Source organism: Manis pentadactyla, unplaced genomic scaffold (assembly GCF_030020395.1).
Source record: "Manis pentadactyla isolate mManPen7 unplaced genomic scaffold, mManPen7.hap1 scaffold_663, whole genome shotgun sequence".
Taxonomy (NCBI): domain Eukaryota; kingdom Metazoa; phylum Chordata; class Mammalia; order Pholidota; family Manidae; genus Manis; species Manis pentadactyla.
Window position 1 is genome coordinate 22205 of NW_026645053.1, and position 11082 is coordinate 33286.

General features: G+C 37.2%; 1 protein-coding gene across 1 annotated transcript; it reads left to right on the plus strand.

The window, feature by feature from the left end:
• The first annotated feature begins 249 nt into the window (after nucleotides 1-249).
• Nucleotides 250-4950, plus strand: LOC130682481 (lysozyme C-like). Its single transcript, XM_057496831.1, has 4 exons — nucleotides 250-432; nucleotides 1714-1878; nucleotides 3446-3524; nucleotides 4038-4950. The coding sequence occupies exons 1-4, from the start codon at nucleotides 297-299 to the stop codon at nucleotides 4102-4104; spliced, it is 447 nt and encodes a 148-aa protein (XP_057352814.1). The 5' UTR covers nucleotides 250-296; the 3' UTR covers nucleotides 4105-4950.
• The last annotated feature ends 6132 nt before the right edge of the window (nucleotides 4951-11082 follow it).

The window sequence follows — 11082 nt, forward strand, 5'->3', positions numbered from 1 at the left end:
CTGACTGTAATTATCTGCATTGCCTTTTTTTTCAGAGGCCCTCGCCCTACTCTGACTATACCCATGGTCCCTGTCTCAGTACTACTTCCCAATTCTTTGTGAGCCAGTTCTTTCAACAATGTAATTTCATCATTTTCCTATGGGTTAGTTCATTGGACATCAGAACAAATAGCTCCCATTTCTTACATATCTCAAAGGGTGGGGCCTCCAAACCACTAAGAGAAGGAAGTTAAAAGACTTTAAATACTGGGACCAGCTCACTCTGGTCAGCATAGACGTCTGTCTTTCCAGCCAACATGAAGGCTCTCCTTATTCTGGGCTTTCTTCTCCTTTCTGTCACTGTCCATGGCAAGGTCTTTGAAAGGTGCGAGTTGGCCAGAACTCTGAAAAGGCTTGGAATGGATGGCTTTAAGGGCATCAGCCTGGCAAACTGTAAGTTAACTCTTCTTTCTCCATTCAAATAATTAGCCAGGTGTGGAACAGAGACTTACAGAGGATGAATAATAAGAGAGGGGCTCTGAGTGAATGGACTTCTTAATTTTTTTTGAGGGTTTGTATACTACCTTATAAAACAGGTTAAAAACATCAACTTTTTCCTTTAGAATCAGACATACCAAATGAAGGAATGAGGGCATGGGAGGACAAAATTCGATCCCATTCTATAAGCCAGGACCCATCGTATCCCTCTAGTAACACTGCATTTGCCAGTTGCCTCAGACCCGGAGGCACATGTAGGCTGCCTAGAAGATACAGTTGAGCACCTGGGATAGCTGTAAAGTTCTGGGTACTGACTCTCTCCAGTTCCTGTTTAGAAGGTGAATTCTGTGAGCCTAGAGTAATGCAGTATTTTTCTCTTTTTCAACTCCCCTGCCATGGCATGGAGGTTTTAACAGCAAAATCAACAACTAAAAAATTATGTTGAACTCTCAATACAGGGGCAATAAGAACCTACTTCCCCTCAATCACTGTTTAAATAAGGATCCCTGAAATGTAGCTTGAAATGATATTTTGTTCTCTTACTCCGGTTGATTAATTCTTCTTCCTTTTCTTCCATATAGTTCAAGATACACCCTGAATAAAAGTTACCTTATATTTTAGTCTGTATATGTCAATGTAATGACTGTATTTGTCAAATTGAATTCAAATAATTCCCCTCAATGATTATTTTTGATTGACTGAGTGAAGGGATGGATGGGTGGATGGATGGATGGATGGATAGATGAAATAGTCTTTCCTGTTCCATAACTCTTGTTTTCCTGATTCTAACCTGATATCCAACTTCTCCTTGAGGTATCATAGGAAAATTTCTTTCTCCCAGAAAATCCTTATTTTTCCTAATAAACAGTATTTCCCATCAGCATAGGTATCTTTTATTAAGTACAAAAATCCACTCAACAACTCTGTTGATTCTTCTGTTCTAGGATGAACCTTGCCTGAGGAATGGGAGCAGGAAAGGGTAGTAGCAATGAAAGAAAACAGCTATTTTAAAACTGTTATCTTGCTTCATTAATATCACAAAATGATTTTCTAATAAAGAGATTCTTCTTAAGGGCCTTTTGACAGTAAAATGTTAAAGTATTTTACAAGTAAAATACATCTTTATAGTTATAAGTAAGTCATTATTGAAATACAAAAGCTAAATAGACTGATTATGATATGCAGTTTAAAGTCATGTGGTATTGCCATTCATCACTAAATATAACTTCTTTTCAGGGATGTGTTTGATGAAATGGGAAAGTAACTATAACACACGGGCTACAAACTACAATCCTGGAAGCAAAAGCACTGATTATGGGATATTTCAGATCAACAGCCGCTACTGGTGTGAGGATGGCAAAACCCCAAGATCAGTTAATGCCTGTCGCATACCCTGCAGCGGTAAGGCCAGGCAATATTTGTGTAATGGCATAAGCCCCATCTGGTTATACTTATAAGAATAGAGACTCTATACAAATGAAAAGTCCTCACCTCTTTATTATCCTCCTCATAATTCCCTAAGAAGTTGTAGAGCTGTTATAAAAGAGTGTTCTTTTCTAATATACAACAATTTCTGCAATGACCTATTAATTTATTGCAAATGAACTTTTTGATGCTTTGTCAAAAATAATGCCATTCCTCCCACCTACTTTGGGGAGGTTTAAGGATACTTTGATGGTGCAGACCTTTTTAAAAAATTGTTTTTACTTTTTATTATGAAATAGTCTAAATAGATATTTGGAGACATTATTATAATAAAGAGCCATATTCCCATCATGCACTTTAACAGTTAACATTTTGTCATATTTACTTCTTTTATGTGTGTATATGTATATATATATATATATATATATATATATATATATGTATGTATGTATTTTTTTTTGCTGAACAATTTTAACGTGAATTAGGAACATGGTAACATTTCATTTCTAAATTCTTTAGTTTGCACCTCCAAAAACTACAGTTCTTATATAATCATTGTTATACCTAACAGGTTAATTTATGGATATATTTAATTGGGATAAAACAAATGTTGTATTGAACTTATAAAAATAGAAATAATTTGGATTTTTTTAGTGTATAAAATATTAGGGAAGTAGTGAAAAATTAATAGTTACATTTTTAAATGTTAAAGTTCCTAATAGAGATTAGTCTTAGAGTATTATTTTGTAACCAGTTAATTCAATATAAAAAATATTTTGTGTTTTATAATAATTTGAGGTCTTCAAATAAAAATTGTTACTACCCAGACATTTATCATCATGGTGACCTTAGGTATATATTCCTCCAGAATATATATTGGTCATGTATATGAATATCAAGCTTTATCATGTACATACGTACACACATACAAACATGTCAGCCATGTATTAACAAAAATGAAATTGTACTATATATACTGTTTTGCAATTTTCTCTTTATCACAGAATTATTTCTATGTCACTAAATACAAATCGGTATTATTTTTGAAGGATGAATAGAATTCCACTATATAAATATTCTATAATTTATTGACCTAACTCTCACTGTTAAGCACTTAGGTTGTTTTCCATTCTCCCCCTTTAATAATTGCTATGAAATGCCTTGTGCAATATATGTTTGGGAGCATTTCCTATTATTTATTTAGAAAAAATTCCTGTAGGAGAATTTCTGATTAAAAAATTGCTGTTTCTTTTATGTGCTTTGTAAAGAGAACCTCCTATCACATCACTCACATATTCCAGAACTTCCAATGACTTTGGTAAATGAAACAGAATCCTTTATTTCATGCCAAATGGGATGGAATGAAGAAAAGGTTTTTCCCTAACATTCACAGATACATGGACTCTTAGAAAATAATTTTAATGTTCTTTCCTTGGCCTAAGAGAATAAATCTAGCTTACTCTTAAACTTAAAAATGGTTATCCTAAACTTGAAATGAAATTTCCATGAATGTTGTCTTCATTCCTCACCACTTCTTTTTCAGCTTTGTTGAAAGATGACATCACTCAAGCCGTCACATGTGCAAAGAGGGTTGTCAGTGATCCACAAGGCATTAAAGCCTGGTATGTTGTAGCATTAAAAGGGAAAACTATTTTACTTACTGTTATGAGAGAAGTAAGAGATTATCAAAGACCAAAACATGTTACTGAGAGCTGAGAATTATGCCAACCAATATATTACCTAGAAACAATCTAGTTTAAATTAGAGTCTTGACTCTTGAACACCATGATTTATTTTATGGGACTCCTAGAGTTTTTAAGATTCTGAGCGCTCTACCAGTTCCGGGTCATGTCTTGAAATTATTTTTGGAATTACGTAAATGGGGAAGGCACTTTGCAGTTGCTGTTGTAGGATACACATAACTTAACATTTATGTTCAGAATTACATGCCTGGGGACTTTGGGGAGATTTGAAGTACTTGGTTTACGTATTTCCGTTTAATAACTAGCAATGTGTGGATCTATTTGTAGCCTGTATTTCATTTACTTATAAAATATTTTGTTCTTCCAAAGGATTTAAAGTACATACATTTAATGAAGGTAGGGTTTAACCTATTGTTTGACCTTTCTTTACAGGGTGGCGTGGAAAAGTCATTGTCAAAACCGAGATGTCTCCACGTATGTCCGGAACTGTCGCATTTAACTATGCAGTTCTCTTTCCTCAGCATATTTTGTCTCTTTTTCCACATTAAACAAGGAGTAGTTGAGTGAAAGTTCATGCTACCATTCCTTCAAACAAAGGTTTTAGTCTTTCGAACAGGAACAAAATACGGTCTTTCTTTTACAAGGCTTACTGTTTACTATTGTGTTTATTATTTGAAATTAAGCCCACATTTTTCAATTTGCTGAAAGAAATAATGCTGGTGAAAATTTATCCAAAATTTCAGCTCTGAAATACATTTCCAGTGTACATTCAGTTATTAATCAAAGAAATAACCCAGACTTAATCTTAAATGCTACAAGTACTCCCTAGTAAATAAAAATGTAACAAAAGATTACAAGTTGATCTTAGGCAAAATGCCAGCTGTATACACGTGACATCTTCAAGTATTCCATCATCTCCAAACATGGTAAAAAAAACCAAAAAAGCAAAAAACACTCTTTGTTGGGGAATATAAAAAATTTAAAGGAGCTTAATGGCAAATGGCTAAAAATGGAGGCAGCCTGAATTAAGAATTTTGCTCTTTATAAAGTGGGACCTTTGGTTTAAATGTTTCCTTAGAAATGTTGCTTTAGAAAGAAATTCACATTTTACACATCAATCTATTTTAGCCCTTTAAGGCATTCTTTTATGCATCTTGCTGATCATAAAGGAATATAAAGGATTAGATGAGCTGTTGCTGTTCTTTAATTTTACTGACTTAGACTCATACATTATGACTAAATCCTGAGGCAGACGGGTTTACAAGTATTGAAGTAATTCCTAATTAACCACCAGTGTGAAATTATGCATGTTGTAAAAAAAAATTATTAAATGCTTTGTAATGCATACCTTGTCTTTCTTTGTTTAGACCTATCTAGTATCTCTGAACAGAATACATATATATATGAATAAAAATGATTCGACACTCTTAATATATCCTATATTTACATCTGTGCCTGAACAGCCTCTGGGTGTTGCTGGAGAAAAATCCACAAGCATGCTGACAGTTCTCACTTTGAATTCACAACTGCAAATCTCAAATGAGCCATCAAATCTGTCTGGCCATTTTAGTCACTTCTCTACAATGCTTCTGTGGTGGTGTCCCCACTCCCCAAAATGACTATCACTACTTTATTTCTCCTCTCTCTTCAAAGCCCTGGCACACACCCAACCCTGCCCTTCCACCCCTCTCTGTTCTCAGCAGATGAGCTGGCCCCAGTCTACCCTGAGAGAATAGAGGCCCCTCAGATGGACTTCTCCCCTGCTGGCACCCACAGCAGTGGCCCCACCTTCCTCTGCCCCCTGCCCACCACATGCCTGCACACGCAGTCTCCTTCCTGTCTCTCTCACTCCTCCAAGTCAGCTCAGTGTTTCCTGCATCCCGAGTTTCTCCCTCTTCGCTGACCACCCCTGCCATTGTGTAAACTGCTCTGGTAACCTCCCACCCTACAAAGAACCCTCTGTTAACACTACATAACCCTCCAACTGCATCGTTTTCTCCTCTCTTTTACAGCAAGACTTCTGGGATGAGAAAGCGACACCAACCCCATGTCCCATTGTCTTTTCAACACTTCTTAATCTGGCTGCTATCCTCACTCAGTTAACACTGCTCCTCTGAGATTCCTCCTTAGATTCCCTGGGGCCAGTTCTAGTGATAACCTGTTCTCTGTGTATCTTACTTGGTCTCTCTGCAGCATTTGACAAAGTGAACCACTTTATAGTTCTAGAAAACTTTTCCTCTCCTAGCTTCTCGTTTACATCCTGTCTTCACTGCTCCTTCTCAGTCCTTCTTGGATGGCTCTTCCTCTGTTACCTAACTTTTCTATTTGCTTCTCTGATGCTTACTTCTCTGCTGGAGGAGTGCTCTGACATTCAAGCCTACAGCCATTTGATAGACTATGTGTTTTACTTATTTGTCTCTTTTTGCTGAAATACAATGTCCAAAAGACCAGATTTTTCCACCCATTTTTAAGATATTGAAATAATCTCAATCTTTTCCAAATTTGCAAGTACAGTACAAAGGCGTTTCACGTTTTCTGAACAGTTTGAGAGTAAATTGCCAGCAAGGTACCCAGTGGCTTTCAATGTGTAATTCTTACATAACCTCAAAACATCACCAAATCAGGACATTAACACTGATGCATCACAACTGCCTAGTCATCAGATCCCCTTTAATTTCATCAATTGTCTCCATAAGTCCTTCATGATAAAAGATCTAATGCAGAATCGTGTGTTGTATTTGATTGTCATGTTTTGTTATTTTTTTTAAGTTTCCTTCAGTCTTGATCATTTCTTCAGTTTTTTTCCCCCAACTTTATGACTTTAACACTTTTGAAGGCCGCAGACCAGTCACATTGTAAAATGTCCTAAGATTTTCCTAATGTGCCCTTGATTAGATGAGGTTATGTATCTTTGGCAGAAATACCACAGAAGGGACGCTGAGCTCCTCTCATTGCACCCTCTGGGGTGGTGTGCAGTTCCACATGTTCTGTCACTGATGATGTTCACTTTGAGCATTTTCTTAGAGCGATGTCTGCAAGTTGTCTTCCTGTGAAGTATTTGGGAGGGGTAAGGTACTTGAGACTATTCCTCATCAAAATTTCAATTTGTGCAATTTATTATATCACTATGGACCTATGGCTTCCTATTTTATTCAAATTAATTGAGTTATAACCCATTACTGTCATTTATTTTGATGTTCACATTGTCCCTGATTTGACCAGTAGAACCTCTGTAAGCTAGCTTCTGTGTCACTGTGACATTTTGACAGCATTCTTTGAGCACTTTCGTATTTTCTGTCACAAAATGTTCTAAGACTCCTTATGTTCTCCCCCTGTTCAAAGCCTGGAATCAGCCATTTGTCCAAAGATCCCTACTCCTCATAGTGGATATTATCCACTGTGGTATTTAACAGGCAAGATCTGTGGACTTGACTGTCATTGTTCCTAAGCAACATCAATGGACAGAGCTAGAGGATACATATATTTACCCATATTAATTTTTGTGTTTATTTATGTTGAATTCACTTCAATATTTCTAATTCCAATCCTACACTACAGTGTTCATTCTAGTTTTCGTTATTCCATGTTGGTAACTCCCTTCTGTGACAGTGAGAAACCTGGCACCCATTGTCCTTAATAACCTTAAAGTGGATCCTTAGTACATGTATGTATCTGATGAATTTGGCTGTATGTAACCATCTCCCAATACTGCCACACCATGGAATAGATGCTCTCCACTCAGGCTCTGATGTCCCTTGCTGCGCTACCCCCTCTCCCACATCTGGACACCTTCTTTCCTGTGCTTCCTCTCTGACACACCATGCCAGAACCATGTCCTGATAGGAAGGAGGGCAGAAATTTTTAATTCTTGTTTGCACCCATATTCCAAACACCTAGAACAATGTCTGGAACATCATGCTCAGTAAGTAACAACTGATTGAATGAACCTATTTCTGATTATTTAGTGTATTCCCCCACGATGAGCATTCTAAGATTTTTCTTACTTTTCAAGCCCCTCTGATTCCAGTACAGCAGCTTCTGCGTTCCAGGGGTTGGGTCTCAAGTCTACGGAACTGTAGTGCAGAGACTCGCCATAAGAGGGCAGCAGAGAGCCCCAACATAGGGGCAGCCTTAAGTTTCAAGATTCTGGCCCCACTCTGACAACAATATATGCAGAAAAATCATGGGTTTATTCATATTGGGATATTCAGAGGTGTACAAAGAATGACTCGAAGTAGGGGAGAGAGACTTCAAGAGTGACAGTTCAGATGCAGAGATGGGATATATTCAAGAAGCACCTGGATACTCCAACAACATAGGCTGACTGAAGAAACAGCCAGAGATTAGCAAAAGTTGGCTAAGAGGGAAAGCAATGTTTGTTAATGATTTTGTTTAATGTTTTTGATAAATATCATGCTTTCCTATACTTTTTATTTTGGTACAATCAAGTTCCCAAACCAAATTTCTGCTCTTATACAGGGAATGGATTAAAATATCAATGTTTAATCATTTTTAGAAGAAACTCAATTCCTGTTGCTTAGTGTCATTCCAGGATATTATTTGAAATGCAGAGTGATATTCCAGATGATACTGAGCTCTTCGGGTAGCACTAATTATTATTAGTATTATTATTATAAGCCCTGAGTGTATTTCTTGCACTTCTATTTTGTGGACTCATTTAAAAAATCTTTTCCTGAAGTTGCTAAAGGGAATTACTAAAAATTATAATCAGGAATGACAAATGTCATTCATAGATATAATATTTTTCAGTAAAATCATGTCTATTATGCAAATTATTTTTAAAGTCATTTTAGCTTTTAATAAGGTTATAAATTTTCAGTGTTTACAGAGTCAGATCATTCTACCATGTGTGTTATGAAAGAGATACCTCCCCATTTCTCCCCCTTCCCACAAACCACTTTCTACTCTTTTAGCTTAATATTAACATTTTTATATTACTTCCATGCTTTTAAGTATTTGGTTTATATTGCTCCTTGATTTTTCCTCATTAGGGTATTGATATCCACCTATGGAAGTTAAGAATTAGGCATTATTTCCTGCTCTCCCATCTCCATTACACATGGCCCCCTTCCTCAAAGCCCATTCTTGCAATGTAATCGTATTATTTTTTCTTAGATATTCAGTATTTACATAGTGTTGCTCCAGGAGGAGGGGTTCCCCTCTTGTGGAAGTTCACTATGAATTTGTTAGAGCGATAATGACAAAGAACATTGTGGGTAAAAAAGAGGCTTATACCAAGCTTTATTCTCACAGCAGTCACCCAGCTATGTACAAGCAGCAAGCCCATTTCCTTAGCTGGCCTCGCTACAGCCCCTGCTCCCCAGGCACTGCCGTGCTGCTGGCTCTGTCTTCTTTCCCTCCTGCTCCCCAGCGCTGGGCTCAAAGGCTTCCCTCTGCCATCCTTCTTTTCTGCCTCTCCTGCTCTTAACACTCAGCAGAACTCTGTGTGTGGGTCTTTACGTTGACTGATGGAAGCCTGACCAATTACGGCCAGGTGCTTGTTTGTTTCCTCTCCACCCCTCCCCTGACTCATACTTCCAAGACTGAGTTTGCTCTGGGTGGAGCTCTATGGGCTGTGAACAGCTTTCTGTCAACAGGTACGCAAGCAGGCTAAGTATTACATCATCACATGTATACAATGGGCGATATTAGAATCAGGTGAGAATCCTGGCCATAAAATTTCCATTTTCCCTACACATAGATAAAATACAATAACTTCTTCTCTTATATAAGATCTTAATTTTTCTTCGAGCTAACTGCATGATTCTTAAGTATGTTTAGTTTTCTGTGTATCTGTCGTTAGTTCAACTCCAAAATTCTCCGTCTGATATTAAAATCTCTCCAGCCTCCAGATGCAGCTATAATTGTGTCAATGTCATCTTTCTACAGCAGTTATTCATGAGGATTTCTCACCACCACCATATCTAATTGAGACTGGTTGTTGTCTATGCCTACTACATAGCTATCTTACTGGGCTCTTTCTTTCAGCATCATTTTGGGATCTTTTCATTTCTCTCCATGTTCTATATTTATTATATTTCCTGTGTTTCGTAATTTCCTCCTTCTTAGTTTATTCCCTCATTTTGCGGGATCAAATTGCCAGACTATTCCTGAGAATGGGTATATAAGAGGTGGTTTTGGCGACACTTAGCATATCTGAAATTGTCATTATTCTATTCACACACTTGGTTGACAGTTGCCTGGGTATGGAATATTAAGTTGGAAGTAATTTTAGTTTTTAAATTTATTTTAATTGAAATACAGTTGATATACAATATTATACTGGTTTCAAATGTACAACATAGTGATTTGACAATTATATATATTACTAAATGCTCATCATAATAGGGGTAATTGATATCTGTCAACATACAGAGATATTACAATATTATTGACAATAGTTCCTATTCTGCACTTTCAAGTAATTAACTTTCCTTCAGAATTTGGAAGGTGGCCAATTGCAATGGTGTCACCTAGGGAACTCCACTGTACCCTCGATTACAATGTTGCTTTTGAGCAATCTAAAGCCATTCTGAATTTGGAGTCTTTATAACCCAGAAGTATATGGGACCTTCTCTTTATTTCCAATGTTCTAAAAGTTCACAGGGATGTACCTTGATGTGAACCTGTTTTCATCTTTGTTAAGGGTGCCAGGTACGATCTTTTAGTTTGGAACTTACATTGTTAACTACTGGAAAACTTTCTTGAATCACTAATCATGAAACTGCATGCCCAAAACATATATAACCTCAATAAACTTCAGCAATAAAGGCTCAGCTTAGCAACTGTGCTGGTGTCTGTGTCCTCATCATTCAGTTGCCAATGCTGTTCCTCCTTTGGGGACTCCTGGACTCACTGGAGCTTGACTCCAGCAAGTGGTGCCTGAACAGGGACCTGAAGGTAAGCCCCCTAGATATGGGACAGTTGGAATTTCACACTAAGGTGCTGTCAACCATAGAGATAGGCAGGGTGAGAGATAGTGTGTAGGTCAGAACTATAGGTTGAGAAGTCATGGGCCCTACTGAGTCTAAAGAAAGAAGACTCTTTATTGAAGTTTTAATGCATGTGCTTGGAGGTAAAGGTATAGGAGTCACCAATGGACAATTAGCAAAATTCTTACACTTTGTGCAAGAATGTTGTCCTTGGTTCCCTGAAGAGGGAACTGTTAATATGCAGATATGGAATAAAGTTAGAAATCAGCTTAGAAAATATTATACACAAAATGGGCCTGAAAAGGTCCTTGTTGATGCTTTTGCTCTTTGGAACTTAATTAAATAAGTTTTAGAACCCCAACAGGAGGCAGAAAAGCTCCCTCAGAGGAAGAGCCTCCTTGCAGAAGACAGCCCAGAGGAAAAGACACTGCTTCTCTCTATAGCAAAACCTTGAGTGATGCTGGCCTCTGCCCCTGCCTTATGATGAAAGATTAACTCCAGAAGAAGAGAATTTAGAAGAAACT